The 26,063-nt window shown below is 40.9% G+C and overlaps 2 protein-coding genes across 5 annotated transcripts in view; one reads left to right on the forward strand and one right to left on the reverse strand.

Moving 5' to 3' along the window:
- Positions 1-2,494: 2,494 nt before the first annotated feature.
- On the forward strand, positions 2,495-22,645 carry IDH3A (isocitrate dehydrogenase (NAD(+)) 3 catalytic subunit alpha). Of its 2 annotated transcripts, none has more exons than XM_081293133.1 (11): positions 2,495-2,600; positions 7,379-7,441; positions 10,052-10,135; positions 14,610-14,724; positions 15,420-15,607; positions 16,085-16,218; positions 17,175-17,277; positions 17,367-17,431; positions 18,538-18,622; positions 19,741-19,893; positions 21,123-22,645. In XM_081293133.1, the coding sequence occupies exons 1-11, from the start codon at positions 2,574-2,576 to the stop codon at positions 21,204-21,206; spliced, it is 1,101 nt and encodes a 366-aa protein (XP_081149259.1). In that variant the 5' UTR covers positions 2,495-2,573; the 3' UTR covers positions 21,207-22,645. The 2 variants fall into 2 exon arrangements, with proteins under 2 accessions (XP_081149259.1, XP_081149260.1); XM_081293134.1 differs by having other exon boundaries at positions 2,559-2,600; positions 7,379-7,417.
- The window catches only part of ACSBG1 (acyl-CoA synthetase bubblegum family member 1), a gene marked incomplete at its 5' end in the record, with an annotated part of 56,271 nt that continues 51,916 nt past the window's right edge, over positions 21,709-26,063 (reverse strand). For all 3 annotated transcript variants that reach the window (XM_081293124.1, XM_081293123.1, XM_081293122.1), the window contains 3 exons: positions 21,709-23,568; positions 24,428-24,674; positions 25,177-25,316. In XM_081293124.1, coding sequence (XP_081149250.1) covers positions 23,483-23,568; positions 24,428-24,674; positions 25,177-25,316 — 473 coding nt within the window. In that variant the 3' untranslated portion in view covers positions 21,709-23,482. The remainder of the gene's footprint in view (positions 23,569-24,427; positions 24,675-25,176; positions 25,317-26,063) is intronic.

A 26,063-nucleotide genomic window follows, 5' to 3' on the forward strand; every position in this document is an offset into this window, starting at 1 on the left:
AAATTTATCTTACTGATGATGTCTTGGGGCACTACACGGTGAAGGGTTGGGGGTAGAGGGCTTGTTCAGAGGAGAGTGCCCTGCATCTTGGGCCGACACAGAAAACAGAAAATAGCCTAGGGCCAACACAGAAAACAGATCCCAGCTCTATCCTCCAGCTGCCCCCAGGCAGTGGACTTGGTTGTGGGAATTAGTCCCTTTCAGTATTGAGAAATTGAAGTTCTCAGGGTTCTACACTTTTCTGCCTGTAAGGCTTTGTGGCACCAGTCTCTTCTATATCCCCTTTCTCTCTCCCTTTTTATGAGACAGGATCTCACAAATTGCCTAGGTGGCCTAGAATTTGCAATCCTCCTGCCTCAGCCTCCTGAGGAGCTAGGATTACAAGTATATACCACCACAGCTGACTGACTTTTACCTCTTTAAGGACTGAGTCAGATGCTATCAGCTGAGGAATCTTAAATCCTCCCTCCCCTGCCATCTGTCACCATCTGAGACTTCTAAATTTCTCCTTCACTAGACGTGGAAGGCAGGGTTGGATCTTAGTTATTTCTTTGAACCCTCAGAGTACACCATAAGGACTCAGCTTGGAAACCTTTGTTGAAAGGTCCCTGGAGGAAGTTTCAAAATCAAGAGTATTGCTCCAGTACTTGGGAGATTTCCTAGTGTGGATGCCATCATACATCATAATTTACTATCTGTGCCTCAGTTTCACCATATGGTTGTTGTGAAGATTAAACGGAGGTTGGATAAAGCCATTCAATGTTTGTTTTATAATCACCGAGCAGTAAGCACTTGGTGTACTAGTCTCTGTTCCAGAAACAAAGATATAAGAGGTGCTCTCTGGGCTTGATGGTACACAGCAGGAAATAATTCAGTAGGGTTCTCAGGACAAATAGGAGCTGAGTATAGGAGCTCTGAGTAGGAGAGAAGATACATGGATGGGTCTTGGGGGGCTTCCCAAAGGAACGAACAGCTGAGCTGAGTCTTGACAAATGGCTGGAATTTCAGCAGGTGGGAATGGGGCAGAAGGGCACATAGGTAGAGGCAATGGCATCAGCATAAGGGCAGAGGGTGAAACACCGCAGCATTTGGGGGCTGGGGGCTGGCCAGCAGTCCTACTTGGCTGGTGTTACAGAGCTTTGGGGCTGGAAGGAGTAGTGGAACATAGGATGAAAAAGACAGCAGTGGCAGAAGAAAGCAAGAGTGAGTCAGGAGATTTTTAAAAGCAGGATAAGCCCTAGTCAGAGCTGTGCCTGAAGGAAAGGGCTGAGAGAAAGGACTGGAAGGGGCAGGTAGCTGGTGAGGAGGCTGTTGTAACAGTCTGTTCAAAACATAGTCAGGCACAGAGGGGCAGTGAGGATGGAGAGGACTGTAGAGAACACTGCAGGGCTCGGTGCAGGACAGGGTTTGAGGGGAAGAGATTGATGACAGCCCTGTTTTCAGACTAGGTTGCAGATTAAGCTGCAATTTATTTTATCTAAAGAAAGTATTTGGCATCACTTCTCCAATGCACTCATTAATTTTCTAGGTGGATAGTTCCTCTCCTGATAGAACCCTTTCCAGGATAGGGTGGGAGGAGGAGACCTGGTCGCAGTTACCCTTGGCACCCAGCTAAGGGTCCTGGGGTGGGGAAAGGATGAGGGGGAAGATATTTCCTCAGAGAAGCTTTCCCTGCCTTCCACGATTGGTTTGAATCATAAGCCATAGTTGACTGCACATTTGTGAGATACTTGATGGATGATTGTCTTTCCCACTGGAAATATGAGCTCCAGTACTTAAAACAGTGCTTGACGTCTGGTTGGCACTTAGAAATATTTGTAGAGCTGTAAAAATCTAAGGACCGATCAGTCGTTGCCCGGGACTGAGAATGGAAGCAGGGACTGACTGCAAATGGGCACTAGGAATATTCCCATGTCAAAAACTGGATTGTGGTGATGGCCGTTCAACTGTTTACATTTACTAAACAATCATCGAACTGTACACTTACAGCGAGTACATTTTTTTAAACCTTTATTTTATTTATTGTTATGTGGTGCAGAGGCTTGAACCCAGCGCCTCGCGCATGCAAGGCGAGCGCTCTACCACCTGAGCCACAGGTCCAACCTCCAGAGGGTATAGTTTAAGATATATAAATTATACCTCAATAAAGCTGTTAAACATAAAAATTATGATTTGTGGAATGAGTAAATGATTTCTCGGTTCACGGGACTGTAAACTCCCGCGCGAGAGAGGCGCGATCTCTCTCCAACTCTAGAAAACGGGCACTTCGTACGTGCACAACAAACGTCTTACTGAAACAGCGAATCAATGAATGAAAAAGGTGGTGGCTTCCCGGAGATCTTGGACCCGCCGCTTCCGGGTCGCAGAACTGTTCCTGGATCGGTGCGTCACTGCGAGACGAGCCCGGCGATTGGCCAATAGGAACAGCTGGGAGTGAGCGCGGAAAATACCAAGGCGGGCCGGAGGCGGGGCGGGGCATCGGGGGCGGGGCCACGCGGGGCGGGCTCCGGAGGTCGGTGGCGCGCACGCGCCCTACTACCACCACTGTCGCTGCAGTGAGAGAAGCTGAAGCGATGGCCGGGTCCGCGTGGATCTCCAAGGTGAGTGCTGGCAGGCCGGCATGTGCAGGCTGGCAGCAAGAGCCGGCAGGCCGGCGAACCGCGTGCTGGGTGAGGACGGCTTACGGGACCCGATGGGCAGGTGGCTCGCGGTCCTTGTAGACAGTTTGGGAGTCTGTTCTCGCTGCTGGCGCGAGGCGCTTGGTGGCCGGCACCCAGGGTCTGGGCAGCCCTGAACCCGGACAGCAGCGCCTCAGGCGACGACGACGTCAAGGTCAAGGCGGGGGGAACCGGCCCTGCTCCGGATATTACCATCGACCTTCTCCAGGGCCACCGCCTGGCCTCGCGAGCCGGGGAAGGTCTCGGAGCCCCCGCCTGGGCTCCGCGGTCCTGGCTGCGGCCCTGCGGATGGTACCCACAGCCCCAGAGCACGGCTCAGGCCTTTCTGGGGTCTGCTTGGCTCTCGGCAGGATAACCGCAGGATCGGGCGTAGGGAAGTGGGATTTCCCAGGTGAGGAAATCCCGGGGCTGTTTTTCATGCCAGATTTTGTCCTCCTTGGAGTTCTTCCCAGTCCGACTCTGTGCTCTTGTGTCTATTTCCCCTTTAAAGGGCACAGGGCATTTACATCTTGGCATTACTATTTGAACCCTGGGATAGGGAGACTCACAGCGTCTTCCTTTTACCTGTTTATTAGTGGGAATCTTGCGATCTGGAAAGCTCAGTTGCTAGAGCTGGAAAGGATTTCAGATTATCTTCGCAGTTCCTTGGTTTTTCAGAGGAAAGAACCTAACAGATTTGCTCAAGGTCACACAGGAAGTAGGTGGCAGAGCTGGGAGAGGAACCCGAGTGTCTTGGTTTACATTTTCAACCTTTTAAAAAATTTTTTTTCCCTAGTACTGGGTATCAAACCCAGCAACACATGTGTGCTAGGCAAATGCTCCGAGGTAGGCAGAGAGATAGATGTAGGTAGATGCTACAGAGCTACCTCCCCAGCCCTCTCACTTCCATTCTGCCTGCTCTGTGGCCAAGGTCACATAGTAAATTATGTGTACTACAGGGAATAACATGACTTATTAGTCTCCTGTTGCTCTTAATGGGTGGTCCCCTTGGAGTCTACCATAAACAACTTAATTTTTCTATAAAACTTGTTACTATTTTTCTCCTTTTTTTTTTTAAGTTTAAAGATAGGTTCAGGGATACACTGTTATTTAGTGATAATATTTCTACAATGGAATTTAGTAATCCTAGTTTTAAATCCTGGCAGTGCCATTCTTTGATTGCATGACTCTAAGCAAATTACTTAACATCTCTGAGCCTTAATATGCACATCTGCAAAATATGTGTACTTGTGTCGCCAAGTTGATGGAGACTTAAATAAAATAATGAATGTGAAAACACCTAGAACATGCAGAAGGAACACAAAAATATGAAGCTTTTTTAGCCATCAGAATATTTATCTTGGCAGTCATCAAGAACACAGTGGTTCGTGGGTATCAATAACTGGGTTTTTTTGCTCAGTAACTAGATTGACTTTGTCACTCTTCTCAGATTGGGATTTGCTTGGGATGGTAGCTGTTATATTTACTTCTAAAGGTAAAATAACCTCTGTTTCACTGTTAAAACAATTCCTCAATCACTGGGCTTGCACTTAACACCTAATTCATCTTTGGTAGGTACACTAAACCTTCAGAATGAGGGACTAAAGCAACACTGTTGATAATGAATGTGTTGATGAATTTGTTCTGCTTTTAGTGTGATCTGCAAGAAAAAACTCTTATATTGGGAGTCTAGAAAGCGTCAGGCTGTGGGTCAGAAGATGAAGTTCTCTGACATGGACCCCCAGTGTGATCTTTGGCAGTCATTTGACCTCTGGGCCAGTTTTGCCCTTTAGGGATTGGTGCCTCAGAGGTTGACCCTAGGATGGTGGGAGTGCTAAGGTGGATGCTGGGTTCAGAGCAGATCCTTTACTGGGTTTTAATTTATTTATTTGAAAAAGGGTATCTGTACCTTAAAAAAGCTTTTCACATAGAGAAAATAGAGGGGTTCTAAAGACTTCTGACTGTGAAATACTATAATGTCTGAGTTGCCATTAGTAAGCACTTATTGAGCCTGCCCTACATCCATCCAACATTGTATCTATTATGTTTTTAAGATGGTGTATTAAGGTTTAAAAAGGAAGTGAGAAGCCAGGGATTAAGATGGCCCAGGGCCTGAAGTTCAGGGATCCAGTAAAGGCTCTGCAAGCCTGGCCTCAGTTTTCTCATCTGAGAATCAATCTCTCCAGGTTTTATCAAAATACATAATGTGATATATATCTATATCTATCTATATGTGTGTGTGTAAAATAGGAGATAGGGCTCTAAAAACTCTTTAAAATTTTTTTTTAGTTGTAGCTGGACACTATCTTTATTTTTATTTATTTATTTTTATATGGTGCTGAGGATTGAACCCAGTGCCTCATGCTTGTGAGGCAAGTGCTCTACTACTGAGCTATAACCCCAGCCCTAAAACATCTTATTTTATTGAAGGTTCTATAAGGTCCTTCTAATGTCTTTATTGATGGAGTATTGCTTTAAAAGCTTGGAGGAAAGGTGACAAACATGGAAAAAAACTGTTATTGAGGAAAATTGTTTCATGTATTAAGTCTGGGTTACAGGCTATGGCTGTGGCATTGTGGCAGAGCGTTTGCCTGGCATGTGTGAGGCACTGGGTTTGATTCTCAGCACCATGTATCAATAAGTAAAATAAAGGTCCATTGACAACTAAAAAAATATTTTAAAAAATTAAAAAAAAAAGTCTCGTATAGAAACAGAAATATGATTGAGGCTGGCCTCGGTGTTTACAAAAGTTTATTGGGCACCTCCTATGAGGCAGGCAAGGTCTAGGTACTGGAGATTCAATAGCAAACAAGTCATACAAAAAATCTTTGCACTCTTGGGGTTATATTTAAAGTTAGGTTTTTGAAGTCTTGTATCACAAGGATGTGAGTCTATTTTGTGTGTCTTTCCCTCTTTACTGGATGAGGTGATGAGGTGGAGAGTGGGGAGAAGAACTTTTACAGAATAGCTTTTAATTGGCCTCTTGTCCAATAATCCACCTGCTGGGTAGATGCATCTATGTTCTAGGATGATGATTTGGTTGAGAGCTTGGCATAGACCATTCTTTCAACTTGGCCCTGTCTTTTATTTTCAATCCAGAGACATGACTATGTATATATAGGATTATAGAATACAATTCATACACACTTTCTTGAATATTGGTTTTTGTCCCATCATTTGTAGGGCCAATATTTCAACAAAGGTTCAGGCTCCATAAGGGAAGACTAAGATAGGATGTAACAGATGTCTCTTTGCTCTTGTATTTAGCATGAAAAAAAGTTACATTTAGCATTTTTAGTGAGTTTTAATGCCTTTATTATAATGTGACTTTACCAGTCCTCAAAGATTGAGTTATTAAAGTTTGAATTAATCTTTTAAAATTTATATTTTTGATGTATGATAATGTTGATTGGGGGACATTAACAGTGGTGATGTCTTGGAGTGGTGGGATTACTGGGTGGCATTTTTTGTATCTTTTTCTAGTCCCCCCAAATTAACAATAGTGACCATATTATCTGTATTAGCAGAAGAAATAAAGTTATTTAAAATCTTCACTCTGCATGGCACAGGCATCAAGTGGTTAGGAATAAACTTTCTTAGATTTTATCATACAGTGTATTTTCTTTCTTTCTTTCTTTTTTTTTTTTTGTACTGTGGATTGAATGCAGGGGCACTTAATCACTGAGTTACATCACCAGCCCCCCCCCCCTTTTTTAGTTATAGATGAATACAATGCTTTTATAATTTTATTTGTTTATTTTTTATGTGGTGCTGAAAGTCACACCCAGTGCCTCACACATGCTAGGCAAGTGCTGTACCATTGAGCCACAACCCCAGCCCATTTCCAGCTCTTTTTATTTGTTTTTATTTTTTGGTACCAGGGATTGAACCAAGGGGTGCTTAAAGTGCCACTGAGCCATATCCCCAGACCTTCTTTTTTCTATTTTATTTGGAGACAGAGTCTTGCTGAGTTGCTTAGGACCTCACTAAATTGCTAAGGCTGGCTTTGAACTAGTGATCCTCCTGCCTCAGCCTCCTAAGATGCTGGGATTATAGCTATGTGCCACTGCATACAGCTTTATTTTTTGAGACAGGATTTCACTAAGTTGCTTAGGGCCTCATTAAATTGCTGAGGCTGGCCTTGAACTTGGCATTTCTCCTGCCTCAGCGTCCCGAGTCCCTGGGATTACAGGTGTACACCACACCTGGCATAAAGTGTAACTTCCTAATATTCGTAGGAGAAGAGTAAATGTGAAGTATGGTTGGAGATACACTGGTCAATGAGGCAGAAGAACTGGATTCTGGTTTTCCGTTTTGCCAGATAGTTGCTATGACTGTAGGCATATTGCTACCCTTTGGACCCAATGATTCCACCTGTGAAATAAATGAGTTGTGCTTTGGATTTCATAAGGACCTTCCTGGATCTAAAGTTATTGGTACTTAAAGAATATGTTACCCCTAAATTGACCTGGAGGTTAAGAATGTTGATGTAAAACCATTCATATCAGAGAAAATTTCAGTATTTGAGCTTAAAAAGTATAGTTTTATTCTCAGATCACAGATAAAACATGAAATATTTAGGTTTTCAAATCTTAACAAGCTAGCTACATTGAGCTAAGATGTGATAAAGGTATTCCTGGGAAGTGCCCAAATTTGCAAATTTGCAGCACTAAATGTTGTTTAATTCTGTGGATAACATTTCTCTGTTGATATTAATGTAGGTCTCTCGGCTGCTGGGTGCATTCCACAATCCAAAACAGGTGACCAGAGGTTTTGCTGGTGGTGTGAGTATAATTATGTCTTTTATTTTTCCCTTTTAGAAGTTTCTCAAGAAAGATGCTCTAATACATCTATTATATAGCATTAATCTCCATTTATTTAAATCTAGGGAAATTTGACCATGCTTTTAATGCATATTAAAATTATTGGCTAACATATACACAAACCTATTAGGTCACTTGCATATGTAAAAGAATCATATTACAGCTGGCTATGTAAGCCTGTCACATTAATATGTTGAAGGAGCCTTGTTATAAAAATAGAATTACCCTGAGCCTGTTACTTTATTTCACAATCTCATTTTGGTAAGACAATTTTTTTTCCTTAAAACTAGTGCAAATTGAGAGAAAATTGTTGAGAAGCTTCAAAACCTGCTTTGCATTTTTAATTTGTGAGCTTCCCTAAAAACAGTAGATTGCCAATTAGGAATTTCTCAAATACTTATAAGCCCTGTAGGCTTATACTTTCCTTATACAGTCTTTATAGACTATCATTTTAGTGGATCATCTATTGCTCATTAAATCTGCTGCTTTTAGAATTCCTAGCATTAGAGTTCTGTGCTTTCAGAACTGATACCACATTTTTGGAATATTCTGAGACTGTGGGTCAGTGATTTCCTGTTCATTTTTATTTTATCCCCTTTTTATAGAATCTGATTTGATTTGAATTTCATAATTCCTATACTCCCATATAACATTTTATGCCATGAAGAATTTATAAGACCATACTACATTTTTTCCCTTTATTTACTTTTTGTGCTGTGGAAGAAAATTCTAATTTTCTGATGGCCTGATGACATTGGGAGAACAGGAAGAAGCCAAAGGGTTCTTTTGGCTCTGCTTATGCAAAACATGCAGAATGAGGCTTGCACTTCAAGCTCAAGGATGGCTAAGCTGGCATTTCAAACATGTTCTGAAAGCTGATAAAGATGATCATTGCTATCTGCTGTTATTTAATTTTCAGTTATCTGTTCTTTAAAAATATTAGCTTGGTGGAAGGGATTATTTTCAAGAGAAATAAAAGGAGATATTTATTTTTAAAAAAACTTCTTCAACTGTATAGAAAAATTGAGAATTAGTCCACCTGCCCAGGAGGGATCATTGGAAGGCAAAAGAGAGAAACTTCTTTCAAAAAAACATATAGATCAAGCAACTGGAGCCTGTTGAAATGAAGTTCCCAAATAATAAAATGATAGTTCCCAAATGGAAAGAGAGGGTCATTAAAATCTTCTGATTTTCCTCCCTTATGTATTTTTATTTCTACATTTGAAATGCTGGCTAATTTTGGACAAATCATTGATGTTACATCATAAATAAACTTACTGTTGTTCTAGGTCTAATTCAGGCTTTGTAGGTCTGCTCATGTTTTATTTTTATTGGTTACAAATCACATTGCTTATCATTTATATTATATTTACCATTAAGAAGGCAGTTTTTAGGGGAACTAAGAAAAGTGAAGGCCCTTTCTTGATGTAAGGCCTGTTCTTTTTATTTATTTATTTTTTCCTGAGTGTCAAACAGAGCTCTGATATTCTAGAAATGTGTCTGAAAGAGCTTTGTAAGCCTGAAGAAGTTGCAGAGGGAACTTTTCCAGGCTTACATGGACAGGAAAGTTGTCTTCATGAGGAACTCTCTAAATTTTAGTGTGAGAACATTGTTGAAATGTTTTTGCTATCTTTGTTTTATAGAATTAATTAGTCTGGGAGCTTGTCTGAAAAGAAATATCAGTTGGGAGGTCTACTTGGTGGTTTAATTTATTTTTGTTTTATTTAAAAGAGCATGATTTGGGTTGTTAAAAACCTCTGAACTCAGATAAAGAACAGTCAGGGAAAAGAGAATGTGCTGGAAGATGGAATCAGATTTCCCAGCCTCACACAGCAGAGGAGGAAGTGAGGGAGAAAAGCGTGGCAGTCCCCATGAGGAACCAGGAAGAAAAAGGAGCAACCGCAAATTCAGACTTGAGGTGTCTCAGGTCCAAAAAGCAGGCTTGCAGCCTTGACTGGAGAGTAAATCTGAGCAGAGAGTCACTGGAGGTGCCAAGAGATGTGCAGAAAACCTAAAGAAGGATAAGGACACAGTATACATCAAGTAAATAGGAAGCAGAAGTCGCCGGGACAGTGAAGATATTTAGCAAAGAAATTTTAGAGGGAAAAATATATAATAAAGTTAGTTTAGTGATAAATTTTTAGTATAATTTTTGATACCAGTATAAAAGTGAATTCTGTAAGTAATGATATGGGTGTGTTTAAGGGAAGAAAGAATTTTTGGACTCTGGTTTGTCTTTAGAACCCTGCAAGGGGTCCACAAGGGGCATTGCTGCCCAGTTCCTCAGTGGTTACAATTTATGTCTGGGGCAGCTGGGCAAAGCATGTTTCCTTCATATTGCAGAATAAAGCCCTGCTTCCTGGAAAAAAAAAATAAAATAGAATTGTGGAATATCTTGTCTATTGATTCCTATCTCCACTTTGATTGTCTTGGGGAAGGTTTGTCTATTTTCTTAGCAGCATTTGAATCTTTCTGAAGCACCCCTATAAAGTGGATTTCTGTCACTGATTTTTTTTTAACCCTTCAAAAATCAATTCTTACTATTTTCCTTTAATGATTTCTTGTATTCAGGTTCAGACAGTAACTTTAATTCCAGGAGATGGAATTGGCCCAGAAATTTCAGCTGCAGTTATGAAGATTTTTGATGCTGCCAAAGTAAGTTGGCTTTAAAAAAAAAAAATCTATATAATAGCAATTTGTGGAAGAGTTTCTATGAACTCTTTGGATGAATTGCATACAGTTCCATAGAGTTGGTAAGGTCTGTTAGTCTCCATGGATTTTCAGTTTAATAATGCATGTTTCAGCATTATTTGTTACCCACCATTTTATTTTTGATATATTTCACAGTGCTTATCACTGAGAAGCTTAGTGTTTACTTGGTTTTAAAAATATGTATCCCTTTAATGGATATTCAATACAATATTGTTAATATAATTTACACTAATATAAATTTTGCCAATATAGTTTTGTTCATGATCATGATAATACTTAATGACAGACTGAAGCAGTGGGCTTAGAAATAGAGTAAAAACTTCCAAACCTGTCAGACCTAAAATCAAATTAGGGCTTCAGCTCTTACCAGCAGCTGCCTCACCTTAAATAAGTTGTTTTATCATTATGGATAAATTTTCACACAAGGTTATAAAGATTGAATATTAGAAATGTAAAGCCCTCAACTCAATAATCTCATCCTTCATGATCCCTGAATAAATGTGTTTTCTAGCTTTACCAAACATCTAAGTTTTAGATGATCAGTGTGTAAATCTTAGTGCTAACTTGAGCTTCTACTGCTTGAAGTTCTTTCTCCCTGTGCTCTGACTGGAGCATGGCTCCCTCCTGTCCTCTGACACAACAGATACTATCTAAGCTGGTGGTGCCAATGGCAGTGTGTGTGGCAGAATCTCAGTATCTTGGCACTTAGTCCCGTAGCAGCTTTGAATTTGTTCTGTGAGCTACTCCCAATAATTCTTTTTATCTTTAAGCAAACAGTTCTTATTGTTTCTAAACAAGACCCCTAACATGTATACTTTCATAAAACGAATGAACTAAAAGTAAATTAGAAACAGTGCCATGAAATTATTCCAATCTTTTCCTTTGTAACTAAATATACATAGACAATGGAATTAATGTGTTTTTCTGTTGTTGAGTTTTATTCAAATAGTCCTCCAGAGAAACATTTTTTCCCCTTACTAGGGATTGAACCCAGAGGCATTTTACACTGAGCTACATCCCTAACCATTTTTATTTTTTATTTTGGGACTGGGCCTCACTGAGTTGCTTAGGGCCTTGCTAAATTGCTGAGGCTGGTCTTGAATTTACAATCCACCTTCCTTAGCCTTACAGGTCACTGGGATTACAGACATGTGCTGCTGTGCCTGGCTTGCATGAAGATGCCTTATACCCAATATTACTTAAATAAGGAAGAGAGTCTAAGTGTTTTTAGCGTAACTTTCAAGTTTCTGGATTTTTATTTTTTTTTTTAATATTTATTTTTTGTAGTAGGACACAATAACTTTATTTATTTATTTTCATGCGGTGCTGAGGATCGAACCCAGGGCCTCACTAGTGCTAGGCAAGCGCTCTACCACTGAGCCACAACCCCAGCCCATGGATTTTTATGATATGCTTCATCATCCATATTTTTTTCTCTTTCATCAATGATTTTCTTAAGCCATCAGTTAGATTATGTCTCTGACAGCCTTTCATAGCTCCGTGGCCACAGGCTGATTTTTGGTGGATTATTACAGTATATATTTTTCACAGTTTTTTTTTTTTTTTCTAACACTGCATTCATAGTAGTCCAGTTGTTTTCTCAGACACTTGAGTCCTCAACTAGCCTGAGCCAGTTCTGCATTGAAAACTCTCGGTGCAAAAGCAGAGCTGGAATTCTGCAGGAAGCAGCCAGGAACATAAGTAACTTTCATAATCTCATTTCTACAGCAGCTCCAGGCAGTAGTGGTCAGTACCTGAAGCATTCTCAATCTGCTGATTTCCACCACATTCTGCTGGTCATAGTATAGGTGTTCAGAAACCCCAGGGCTCTGGCCATCATAGGTACAGGTGATCGAGGCCAAGCCACAGCAGGCCAGGCAGAGAACCCAATGTTGAGGCTCTTGTTACTGTCATTGTTGGTAGTTTAAAATCTGCTTTATATTAAGTTATTGAAAGTAGTACTGCTGTATTTGTGGAACTTTGAACCCTGCCTGGATTAAGGTCCTTAAGCTCTGCCAAGTTACCTGTCTATCTTGGTATACCTTCATGTCAAAACAGAGAATATAATTGATGTTTAGTTAAATAGAAAACTTTTAAAAAATCTTTTCTTTTTCTGGTGCTGGGGAATTGAACTCAGGCCCTCATGCATATGCTAAGCACATACTCTATCACTGAACTATGCACCTCTCCCCCAACCCCCTGAAAGAGTATTTAAAAAAAAATTCTAATGTGGTATTTTCATTAAGACTGGGATGGGTTGTGCTCTATATGTATAGTAAGAATTGTAATACATTCCGCTGTCGTGTACTTAAAAAAATAAAATCAATTAAAAAAAAAAAAGAGGGCTGGGGATGTGGCTCAAGCGGTAGCGCGCTCGCCTGGCATGCGTGCGGCCTGGGTTCGATCCTCAGCACCACATACCAACAAAGATGTTGTGTCCGCCGAGAACTAAAAAATAAATATTAAAAATTCTCTCTCTCTCTCTCTCTCTCTCTCTCTCTCTCTCTCTCTCTCTCTCTCCTCTCTCACTCTCTCTTAAAAAAAAAAAAAAAAGACTGGGATGGGGTATTACTACTTCTGGTAGCCCAGCCGTAGATTTAGGTAAATATTTTAAAATACTTTTGGGAAACTTGATGTTTTATTATTATTTATTATTATTATTCCTTAAACATGTTAGGTGAAATAATGTATAAAATTAAATAAGTGCCTATTATAATACTAATAGTTATAAGCTGAGCATTGAAATCCACTTAAATTATACAAACATTTTTTTTTTCCTGTGTTAGTTTCTAATTAAAACTCCTGTAGGTCTGAGGTTGTGGCTCAGTGATGGAGCACTTGCCTAGCATATGTGAGGCATTGGTTTCAATTCTCAGCACCACATACAAATAAATAAATAAAATAAAAGATCCATCAACAACTAAAAAATATTTGGAAAAAATCAAAAACAAACTCTAACAGAGTACGCAATGCTTATAAAGTGACAGATTCCCCAAGCAAACTGCAATATGATTGCTCAACTCGCTCTTAAGCTCTGTAGGAACGAAGACCTTGTCTTATTCTGTACTTTTGTCCCTAGGACATGCTCGATGTGTTGGTTGTCGAATACGTGTGTACATATACACAAGGATGTGGGTAGAAAGAAAGGGGACCCTGGTTTATACCTTAAGTTGGTGCCTTTAGGTTATATAACTTTTCTGATTTTTTAAAAACAGTTTTATTGAGATATTATTCTCCATACTTTTCTATCATTAAACATATACAATTCAGTTTGATAGTTTTACGTATATTCACAGAGTTGTGAAACCATCTACAGAATTTTGAAACTTTGTGTGCCTGGGGGGTACTGGAGATTGAACTCAGGGCCTTGCACATGCCAGGCAAATGCCCTACTACTGAACTACACTCCCAGTCCTAATTTTGGAAAATTTTTGTTTTTCTTATTTATTTTTGGTACTGAGGACTTAACCCAGGGGCACTTTATCACTGAGACATATCCTTAGCCCTTTATTTTTTTAGTTTTTGAGATAGGGTCTTACTATGTTGCTGAGGCTGGTCTCAAACTTGAGATCCTCCTGCTATAGACTCCTGGGATTACAGTCCTTCACCACAGTCCCCAGCTTGAAAGATTTGATCAACCAAAAAGAAAACTGTTACTCAAGAGCAAATTTTTATACCCTGATCCCTGATCCTTTCCCCTCCCTTGCCCCAGGCGACCACTCATCTACTTTCTTTAAGAACTTAACCTTTATTTTACTTGTTTTTACCTTGGTGCTGAGAATCCCAGTGCCTCACCTATGCTAGGCAAGTGCTCTATCACTGGGCTACAACCCCAGCCCTACTTTCTATTTCTATAGATGCCTTTTCTGGACATTTCATATGAATAAACTTCTATAACATATGGTCTTTGGAGCTGGGGTTGTAGCTCAGTGGTAGAGTGCTTACCTAGCATGTGTGAGGCCCTAGGTTTGATTCTCAGCATCATCTGTAAACTTAAAATATTAAAAAAAATATATGATCTTTTATGATTGATTTCTTACACTTATTGTAGTATTTTCAAAGTTCATCCATGTATCAGTACTATAAAGTGTTTCTGTGAACCACAATTCTCCACTCCTTAGGATATTTTAATTACAGCCACCTTAAGAGTCCTTGTAAGAAAATAAGTGAGCAGATGGCAACTGGGAACATTGACTGGGCCAGAATAATGTGGAGACTCCCTGTGGGCACGCTAGAGAATGACACCTCTGTTCTCATGTCAGGAACTATTTGGACCTTATTGTATGTGTTTTTACCAGTTGTGCCCCAAATTCCAAGTCTATTTATCAGACCATATGTTATAGAAGTTTATCATTGTAGTGTGAATGTCAGTCTCATTGAGTCTTTCCAGTTCACTATGCTCTGGTGTGGCATCTAGGCACCTATTCAGTGGGAGGAGCGGAATGTCACTGCCATTCAAGGACCTGGAGGAAAGTGGATGATACCTCCGGAAGCCAAAGAGTCAATGGACAAGAACAAGATGGGATTGAAAGGTAGCACTGAAGTGGAAATGATGGTTATTATTGATTTCTGCTCCAGGTGTCACATTTTCAAAAGTTCCTGCACATAAGCTAAATAAGACCTGGCATCAATTAAAGTAAAGTCATCCTTTTGTAAAGTCAACACTCGGAGTAAGATACTTTGTTTTTTGAGACATTCTTTTCAAACTCCAGAAAAAACATTGAAGTATTACTAGCCAATACCAACGGACAGTACGTGTTTATCTTCAACTAGATTTGTCTTGTGCCTAATTTCTACGTTTTTATTTTAATACACATTTAAGGTCATGATTCAAAATTACTAGCATGTGACATAGAAATTTGGTACAGGCTGTAAATCCATAGACAGATCCACATATGAATCTCATTTTGCCACTTACTGACCGAGAAGCTTGGGCAAATTTCTTATCTTGGAATTGTTTTTCACCCTTCATTTTTGAATGACCCTTGTTCAGTGACTTGAGGTTTGGATAATGTTGAGCAGCTGATACAGTGCTTGTCCTCAGGATGTTCTGAAGATGAGAAATGCAGTTCATGTTCTAGAAAACTCCTGGGAGGATATGTTCCTCCTTACCTGGATCTGAGGGAGTGGGTAAAGTTCGAGACAGAACACAGTTTATAAGGGGGCTTCTAGTGGGATAGTAAGACTAGAATGTATTCTGTTGTCATCTGGGTATTCTTTATTACAGGACCTTTAAAGACCCCAATAGCAGCCGGTCACCCATCTATGAATTTATTGCTGCGTAAAACATTTGACCTTTATGCCAACGTCCGACCATGTGTCTCAATTGAAGGGTATAAAACTCCTTACACTGATGTAAATATTGTCACCATTCGAGAGAACACAGAAGGAGAGTACAGTGGAATTGAGCATGTGGTATGTTCACTTCAGATACTTTTCTGTTCTTAAGTTGCTTTCTGTGTACTTGGGACAATTGTTCAAATTCTCAGTTGAAAATGTCTCCCAAAGACAGCTCAGCTTTACCATGTGAGGAGTTGTGTGTGTTTGTCTTGGTGGTGGGTCTCTGGTTGACTCTACTCAAATGGAGGCCAGGAGGAACGGAGCTTGGTGTGGCTTAGGTACAGGCCTGGGCATCTGGGCATTCCCTATTTCTCAGGTATGCTTTTGGGCAGGTGACTACCTCTGTACTTTAGTTTTGTTTCTCTGTACAGTTGGGGCTGATATCTACCTCAGGGCCTGGTTTAATGTTAACTCCATTGACATACTATCTGTGTGATGTGGCCATGCTGGATGACCCCATGCAAGCATGCCACAGTGATGTGGTTTACATGTGGCTAGCCAATGAGTTGTTGCCACATCCTTTCCAGTGTTCAGGGCTTTTTCTTCTTTCAGATTGTTGACGGAGTTGTGCAAAGCATCAAGCTCATCACTGAGGAGGCGAGCAAGCGCATTGCTGAATTTGCCTTTGAGTATGCCCGGAACAATCACCGGAGCAATGTCACAGCTGTGCACAAAGCCAACATCATGTGAGTTCCTGTAGGGGCCAGTGCTCCATCTTGCTTTATTGAGGGGAGAGCAGTGACCAACCATCCCTTCTCTCCACCTTGCTCCTCCATCTAGTATCTCTGAAAAAGAACCTTGTACCAATCAGAGGGTCCAGCATTTCTCTTCTGTTAATCTGCTATTTGCTGGGCCTCACTGGGTATATGACAGGAGCAAAAGGCAAGGGACAGAATTGAGATCCTGGAAGTTAAGAAGGGACTAAGGGTTACCCGAGGAGAAAGGTGGAGATGATTTGGGGTCCTCAGATGCTGTGTCCAGTTAGCAGAGGCCATGATATTTATGCTTTAGAAGTAAAATAGTGGGGATGTTTTAGAAATGGCCTCATGCTCAGGGTCTTAAAATAGTCAGTGCTAATGCTGTCTGATATGTTCCTCTAAATAGTTCAAATTATCCTCATGCCCAGGCTATTAAAGGCCATCTCTGAATATATAAACACTTCCTAACAAAGAAAAGTATGAAATTACAAAATAGTTAAACCATTTAAATAATGAAATTAGATTAACCTTTAAAACAGTTTTAATAATATTAATGGGGTCTGGGAATGTAGCTCATTGGTAGAGTCCTTGCCTAGCATGCCTAAGGCCTTGGATTCAATCTTAAGCTATACACACACATACATACAAGTTAATAATATTAATGGTTATTTCTTAGATCTTGCTGGGTTAATATTATAAAGATCTACTTTTCTCTATCATGATCAAACTGTTTTACATTTTTATTATTTTATGCTTTCAAAGGGATCCCAAAATATTTTGAACTTGCATTTTATTAACTGCCTAAGAAACCATTTTGCCATAATGAAATCAGACATCTTAGCTTTTGGAACTTAAATTTCTTGCATATAATTTACTTCTTTGATTTGATCCTTTTCTTTCTGCAAGCCTTTGTTTTTCAGCAGTTTTTATTTAATTAAATACAGGCGAATGTCAGATGGGCTTTTTCTGCAGAAATGCAGGGAAGTTGCAGAAAACTGTAAAGACATTAAATTTAATGAGATGTACCTTGATACAGTATGTTTGAATGTAAGTATATATTTATACTTTCCTTTCTTTGAACAGTGTGTATGGTGTGCAATTTTTGATTGCTAAATACACAATTGTATTCCTTGTAGATGGTACAAGACCCATCCAAATTTGATGTTCTTGTTATGCCAAATTTATACGGAGATATCCTTAGGTAAGTCTCCCCCTTTTTAAAAAATTTTTATTACCTATAATTTATAAATATTTGTGTTAGCTTTCTGTTGCTGTGACAAAATACCTGAGATAAATCAAGGGAAGAAAGGTTTATTTTGGCTTACAGTTTCAGATATTTTAGTCCATGGTCTCTTGGAGCTATTGTTTCTGGGCCTGTGTTAAGGCAGAATCTCATGGTGAGGAGGGCGTGATTGTTGATCTACCATGAGGTGAACCAACTACCTTTTGACATAATTTCAGACTTCTAGTAAAGTTACATGAATAGTACAAAGAATTCCCTTATAGTCAGCACCTAGATCCCCCAGATGTTAACATTTTACCTTACTTAATCTTTTCCTCTTTCTCTCTCTTTCTCTCCCTTTTTACTTCCTCCCTTTCTCCTCCTTTTTCTTCTTCCCCTCTCTATTTCTCTCTCTCTCTTGCACGCGTGTGCATGCGAGCGCGTGCGCACACACGCACGCGCGCACACACACACACACACACACACATTTGTACACAAATATGATGTTGGGGCTGGGAGTATAGCTCAATGGCAGAGTGCTTGCCTAGCATGTGTGAGGCACTGGGTTCAAGTCTCAGCACCACATAAAATAAATAAAGAAAGGTACGTGTCCATCTATAACTAAAAAAAAAATATGATGTTGGCCAAATGGTGTCTTTCAAACCCATCTTTCTATCTTTGTTAGTTGGCATTTTAATATAAAGATAAACTTTCCTTCTCATTTATTACTTGTTTACTTATTTATATCAGTGTAGACTCGTGGTTTTCTGTTTTCTTGAGTGGCATGTCCATGACTGTCATCACTAATTGATACTCAGATTGTTCCCACTTGGCTAGGGAAGCTCCCTTCCCCATGGCTCCTGGGTCCTTTGAACTCAGCCCTTCTTTGGGCCTCATTTTGCTTCCTGGCATAGTAAGCTGCTCCAGAATTATCTGCCTTTTTCTAATCTTAGCCTGGAATCAGCCATTGCTCCAAGGAATCCTGGTTCTTTTAGTGGTGAATAGTGTTTATAAACTAAAATTTCAATGCTAGAGGTGAGATGTTTCTTTTTAAAATATCCTTTGAAATGTTTTTCTGCCCCCAGTGACCTGTGTGCGGGACTGATTGGAGGTCTTGGTGTGACCCCAAGTGGCAACATTGGAGCCAATGGGGTCGCCATCTTTGAGTCGGTAAGAACCCTCACACATAAGCAGAGTTGGGGTTGGATTGGCACGAGAATTCGGGAGGGGTTATCTGTATGCATAGGCTTTAACTTGGGAGTTTTGCCAATGTAAAAAAAAAAAAATGACACTTTGTGTATTTTTTTTTTTTTTTAATGTGGTGCTAAGGATCGAACCCAGTGCCTCACACATGGTAGACAAGTGCTCAACCACTGAGCCACAGCCCCAGCCCTTGTATATTGTTTTTTTATATAGCCTTGTTTTTGATCATTTCTCTCTAGATATATCTTTATATATCCTTCCTCACTTACAATACTTTACCAAAAATTGACTGGAAAAAGATTGTTGGTCCATATTTTTTGAAATTAAATTAAAAAAGTAGCTCTGGGGCTGGGGATGTGGCTCAAGCGGTAGCGCGCTCGCCTGGCATGCGTGTGGCCCGGGTTCGATCCTCAGCACCACATACCAACAAAGATGTTGTGTCCGCCGAGAACTAAAAAATAAATATTAAAAATTCTCTCTCTCTCTCTTTCCTCTCTCACTCTCTCTTTAAAAAAAAAAAAAAAAAGTAGCTCTGTTTCTCCAAGGCTTTGCTTTTCTTCCTTTCCTTCCTTTCCTTCCTTCCTCCCTTACTCCCTCCCTCAGTACTAGAGATGGAACCCAGTGCCTCACGCATGCGCTGAGCAAGCCCTCTACTACTAAGCTATATCCCTCCAGCCCCTTTTATTCTTTAATTTTTATTTCTATGATTTGGTTCTTTTTTATTGGTATCGGGGATTGAACCTGGGGCCCAGCATATACTAGGCAAGTGCTGTACCACTGAGCCAACCCCAAGTCCTATTTCTAAGATCTGTGTCAGATGAATTACACATAGTAGTTTTCAATAATTTTTTTTTTGTTCTTGATGAGGAAAGATGATTGAGACCCCAGCTTCCCCAGAAGTAGGCAGCTTGTTTTTGTTTTGTTTTGTTTTGTTTTGTTTTTGTTTTTGTTTTATTACTCATGCTGGGGATCAAGTCCTGGAGCTTCTGCCTGCGAAGCCCATGTTCTACCACTGAGCTCATCCTCAACCAAGGGCTTCTTGTTCTTGTCTGTCTCTTGCTAATGTTACTTTTCTTGATGTGTAGGTTCATGGGACTGCCCCAGACATTGCAGGCAAGGACATGGCCAATCCCACAGCCCTGCTGCTCAGTGCCGTGATGATGTTACGCCACATGGGACTTTTTGACCATGCTGCAAGAATTGAGACTGCGTGTTTTGCTACAATTAAGGATGGAAAGGTATCTGTAATGTGACCTACTTGTGCTAGGTAAAAAGCATTTCTTCAATGTGCATTATCTGCATGAAGGGTACACATAATAGTTCTTAAGAGAACCAGAAGATTTGACATTAAACAGGTATTCTAACTGTGGACTCCCTGAAATGTGCGCACACACGTGCATTTTCTGAGGTGAGGATCTGAACATTTTATCTGAACAGGGTTAAGGAGCATTGATGGATAGTGTGCAATGGAAAGAGCAGTGGGAGCCAGCCCAGGTGCAGGCCCAGGTATCCTGTTGTTAACTGTATGATCTTGGCCAGCTCCTTTTCTTCTTAGCATAATGTTGTCAAAGCTGACCCCATTAATAAGAAACAAGGAAAGAAAGAAAATCTTATAATTTGAGATTACATTTTAGTCAAAATATAAGAAACGCAAGCTTTTGGGTTTTTTTTTGAAGTGCTGGGGTTTGAACCCAGAGCCTCTGGCCTCTTGCATGCTGGGTAAATGCTCTACCACTGGACCACATTCTCAACTTGAAGCTTGTTTTTAATAAGCTGACAGTAACTTTAGGGGTGTTGTCTTTTTTCTGAAGCTATATTTGAAGAATTATGTTCTAGAACCCAGCTAAGAAATGCTTGACTTAAACAATAGACCTTCTTAATTGTGTAGAATGCAGATGTAAGGTAATTAAACGTATCAAAGTCTGTTTATAGTAAAGAGAGTGAGTTGTTAGAAAACAGATTGGTTGTATGAGAGATTTTTCTTGCAAAGAGTGAAATGTCAGAGTTAGTCATTTAAGTATTTCCTTGGTATTTGTTTCTCAGCCTCCAAAAATAGATCAGAGCCTGTCTAAAATTTTTTCAACTTTAAAAATTCCCCAAGGACTTTTCATGAAACCACTTGTTTAGATTTGTTTTCATTTAAATATCCATGATCAAGCACTATTTTTCTTAGGGTCTAATGTAAGAACAAAGGGAAAATTTTGGAAGATTTTCTTGGTTACTCCCTTTGTAGCAGGAGCATCTCATTTTTTTAGTGTTTTTGTGTATGCTAGCTAGTTGGATTTTCCCAGGCCTTTCTGGTGGGTGGATGGCATGTGATGGAATGACTTTGAAATGAGGAACTAAGCAAGTTATAGCAGGCAAGTTCCTTGCTCAGTTGGCATCTCACTGAGGGCTTTAAATAAAAAATCTTTGCTTTAGTGTAGTACGTGGAAATGTTTTTACTTTTGCTTTTTTCTTTCCTCAGAGTTTAACTAAAGATTTGGGAGGCAATGCAAAATGCTCAGACTTCACAGAAGAAATCTGTCGCCGGGTAAAAGATTTAAATTAATGCCTCTACAGATGGCACTAGCTGCAGTCACTCCCAAGGGACACCACCACATAAACCTCTCTCTAGAATACCTGCTATTATATGTGCATTTGGTTTGCTTGTTCCTTGACAGAGTACATTTTAGATCTGACCTTTTCTTAGGAAAGTCTGTGCAAAGGATGCAGGTGTGATGTCCCTAGGCCTGTTTTCAAAGGACTTTTTCCAAGTATTTCTTTTATTTATTAAATGTCTATCTGATAAACCTTTTTTGTAAACTGTACGTGGACTGTATCATTTGCCATTGTTAACCATTTTACACTTCAGTTAAAATAATTTTTCTTCAACTGTAAATATTATGATACAGATTAATAAGAGAAAACATCTAACTTTTTAAACAAAAGTCCTATTTTCTTTGGTATATGAAAATAAACTGGGATATTGGCATAATAGCACAAGATGACATAAAACTAAATGGGCATAAGAGAAACTTCTTGGGAAAGTTCATATCAAAAATAGTGAAATAATATATTCCTTGATGGTATGGAAAATAACAGATTTGTCCTTTACATGAATTAATATGAATAAAAATTTTAGATCCAAGAAATATATAATGAGCAATGTAATTTTGTTAATAAGATATATAATATATTGGGTTCAAATCCAAAACTGCATTGTGTATTCAATTATTTTGTTAATCTTAAAATTTAATATTCTTTGCAAGAGCTCTTAGTGAAGCAAAGTAATTCTTTTTCACTGGACACATCATATGTATCATGAATTGTCACAGCCTATGAGCCCCTGTACTGACACCCTGAGTTCAGGCCAAGGAGCTAACCATTGTGCACACTTACTCTTGCATGTTACTGTCTGGAAACAGACTGTACTCCAACTGGTACTGCCCAGGTGACACTGCTTAGTGGCCTGATCACTTTTTTGGCTGCAGTTAAGGAACTTGGGATGTTGGCTCTTGATTTTGCATTTCAGTGGCTTCCCCTTCGCCTCCCTCTAAGCACCAAATCACTGCCCTCTGCCACAACAGCACCAGTAAAAGATGCCATTGCAGAGACAGGAGCTGACAGCTCGAGCTGATTGACAGAATCATGCCATAATGGGTCCTGGGCTTATCCGCTTATGACCTTCAGGCATCTTCTTTCCCCAGCCCCCTCTCTTCTGCTACAGCATGAATAGTTACCCTTTGGCCCCATACCAAATGCAACTCATGTCCTCCCTTGGCTCTTGTGTAAATTTGCAAACCCGTGGCTTTGCATAATGTACCCAGGTCACAAGGGTATTTCTTAACAACAAATATCCCTGTCTGGGTCAGTTTTTAAGCTTGTAACCAGACTTATAATCTTATGTGTATTTTACTTTGTTTTAAGCTGCCGCTTCCTCTGTTTTATTGGAATGTGCTAATAATCAGTGGCTCTTGGGTTCACAGTAATAAAGAATTCCAAAACCAATTGAGATGTATGCCTTCTCTGCCTGTTTCCTGGTCAGGTGCCTTAGGGCATTTTGGCTCAGCTTGTTGCTAAGAATGGAAGGGGTGGCCTGGTGGCTACAGGCTAACATTAGAATTGGCGGTTCCACTTGACCCTATCCCTGCACCTTTGTTTATTCCAGGGCACTAATGGTGCACTAATGGTCACTCATGCCTGTTGCACATAGTCCTGTGGGTTAAATACTACTCTGTCCAGCCTGCTCAATTGACCCCCTCCAAAAAAAAAAAAAAAAAAAAAATTCAGGTACTTGTTGACAGTTATGTTAAAAGTTTAATATTCAAATTACACATTAAATACAGCAGCAATTTTATTAAGCATCAAGTCGGTGTGTGCATGGTAGAGGAGTGCCTGGTAATGGATAATGGAATTGGCAGTATTCAAGAAGATTCCAGAGTAAGTCAGACCATTAGGTGAACTATGACTTTTTGCTTTCCTTGCAGCCCACACTAGTAACACAAGCTGTCTTCCCCTCATTCTTCTTCCCCAATAGCCTGTCACTGGTTGACCTGTTATATGAGCTTGTTAAATCTGCCTGGAACTAAGGCTAAAAATTAGCCCTTTAGTTTTGGAAGGAGAACCAATCTCACTTGTCACCTGAACATGAAACAATTACTTAAGCAGGATTTAAACTATCCACACATGAGGCTTCTCAGATTTGTAGATGAAAGTGCCATACCCTGACCTTGAGATAATAGATTTTGACAGTTCCCAGGCCCAGATTGAAGAGAATCTAGAGCTCAGGAGAATGCTGGAAAAGCCTGCCATCTATTCAGTAGAAACCACAGGGATGACTCCTGATTACTTGTTTTGCACTTGGTAAAAGGAATCGATAATATCTTTGTACTTCTCCAGAACTATGAGCCGTTTTAATTTCATGGTGGGACCTAAAAGAGAAATTGGAAGAAATGCATGAGAGCCAGGCTCTGATAACTGAGGTGTATGTCAAAGATGCAGACTTAGTGAGTCCCCTAACTCAGGAAGCCAGACAGGTATTGAAGAGCAGCTGAATATCCCACCTCCAAGACAGTGGGCCCCCCTCTGCATCACACCCCTTGCGGTGTTCTAAGGAACCCAGGTCTGTGTGACCTTGAAAAACAGGAAGCGATGTGATGTCACGTCCAGGAATAGGTTGGAAAAGACTACATTTTCCAGTGCCGAATAAAGTGTTGTAAACCACATGCACCTTACCCATTCCAGATCCTCAATTTATTGCAATTGTCTCGTAAATGAATACATGCCTTTGTATCCATGGGGGATTGTTTCCAGGAGCCCCTTTGAATACCTAAGTCTGAAAATGTTTTTAGGTCCTTATATAAAACGATGTACTATTTGCATATAACCTATGCACATCCTATATATTTTAAATCATCTCTAGATTACATAAAATACCAGATACAGTGTAAATGGTTGTTACACTGTATTGTTTATGGAATAATGACAGGAAAGAAAGCACGTACTGTACATGTTCAATACAGACATAATTTTTTTTTTCCCGAAATTTTTCATTTGTGGTCTGTTGAGTTCACAGGTTGAGGAACCCATAGACACAGGGCCTATTGGATATTCTACAGATTCTATAAAACCACAAGTCCGTGCACTGAGCAATCGCTGTTCTCCCACAGGAGAGAGATGGTCGTCATCCAAAGCCTTGTCTGAGACCCACTGCCCACGGCTACTTCCCAGCACTGCCATAGCCACTGTCTTCCCACACAGCCCCTGGAATAACGAAAAAGAAAAACCTACCCAACTCTCCTCCTGAAATGGAAAAGTCCCTCTCGAGAATGGCCCACTTCTGGATGTGGTAGGGCCGGGCTGCTGCATTGGCATTGACCCTCTGGATCCCCTCTTCAATGGCCTGATACACAGCTTCGTCCTTCTTCCCCACGATTTCAGACACGGTGCTGGCTCTGCTGCCCACCCTTTGGCAGAACTCCACAGCTTGTTCAGTCAGATTATCAGTCGGGTCAGAGGTGTCTGGGTCCAGGGTGCACTGAAAAGCCAGAGGACAGATGAAGACCAAGCTTTGCTCTATAGGACACAACCCATGATCTTGGAGGTCTTATTGCTAAAAGCAGAGGTGTGGACCACTGTGAGCTATTTCAGAGATATGGGTCTATAATGAGCTGGATGTCACCAGGTTGGGCCCTGTGGTGTGGTGGAAGGGACAGTGATCTGAGAGAGACCTCAATGAAGTCATCTGTGAAACGGGGCTATCCTCCTGCCTGTCTGCAGCCCTGGGAGCCTGAATCCTTGCTGCAAGGAATGCAGATGGGCAGCAGCACTTTGCACAATGAAATGCACTGGCCTATTGGGGACAGAGGAATTTACCTGTGTATAACTGCTCCCGGAGTGCCCGTGGCACTGACTGCAGTGATTCCAGAACAAAGCCTTGAGATCCAGACGTCTCCTGGGCTGAATGCAGATTCTGCTAGGCCCAACCCTCAGAGCACCTACCAGCTGCTCCTCCAGAGCAGTGTCCACCCCACACATACCTTCAAGGTGAGCAGCATGGACAGGAACTTCCTCTGGTCCCCGATCAGCATGGCATTGCTGATGATGGGCAGCTCCATTTTCACAGCCTCCTCAATAGGCACAGGGGGTACATTCTCCCCTCCGGCAGTGATGATCAATTCTGGGGAAGCAAGACCAGGCTGCAGCATAGCCTATAGTCCAGGTGCCCTTGCTAAATGTGACCTGACCTGAGTCACAGCCTGGGAGGCTGGGAGAGCAGGAAGCACTGCTGGGGATGCCTCTGGAGGAAGAGGCAGGGCCAGGCTCTCCAAAGCACCTCGTGCCTGCTGGGGAATGGCAGCAGTTTCCCAGAGGACAACTGCCCACCCAGTATTCCCACTCTTCAGCTCATCTTTCAAGACTTTGCCTGCTCAGACAGTGCAGCCCCAGGCCCCTTCTGTTCTTAAACAGTCCTCCTACCCCATCCTCTGAATAGCTGTGTTGTTCCCCTCCCTCCCTGTGCTTTACCACCTCTCCATCACTCACATGGCACTCACCACACACCAGTCACCGTGCTAGGTGCTTCAACAGTCATTCACTCAATCCTCGCAATAAGACTAAGAGGGAGGCTGTCTTATCATTTTGCAGATGAGGAAACTAAGGTACAGAGAGGTTCAGTAACTTTTCTAAGATCACATACCAATAAGTGGTAGGGGGAAGATTTAAATCCAGTCCAGTTCCAAAAGTCCAAACCCACCCTGCTATGGTGCTTCTTGCTGTCCTTGTGTCTCTCTCGGTATGTCCTCCTCCCTTCCCATCTGTCCAGCTCCGTTGCCTCCATCAAGAAGCCTTCTCCAACTCTCCCAGCCACACTGACCTCACCCTTCTCAGAGCTCTTCTAGCATCCTTCTGCCCAACCATTAGTGAT

The sequence above is a fragment of the Spermophilus citellus genome (assembly GCF_964194105.1).
Source record: "Spermophilus citellus genome assembly, chromosome: 4".
Classification (NCBI taxonomy): domain Eukaryota; kingdom Metazoa; phylum Chordata; class Mammalia; order Rodentia; family Sciuridae; genus Spermophilus; species Spermophilus citellus.

Excerpts from the sequence above, each read along its gene's own strand:
- IDH3A (XM_081293133.1), top strand. The coding sequence starts at position 2,574 with ATGGCCGGGTCCGCGTGGATCTCCAAG. Across the intron at positions 15,608-16,084 it reads ACAGTGGAATTGAGCATGTG|ATTGTTGACGGAGTTGTGCA; the intron begins GTATGTTCACTT and ends TTCTTCTTTCAG. Across the intron at positions 17,278-17,366 it reads TTGATACAGTATGTTTGAAT|ATGGTACAAGACCCATCCAA; the intron begins GTAAGTATATAT and ends TATTCCTTGTAG.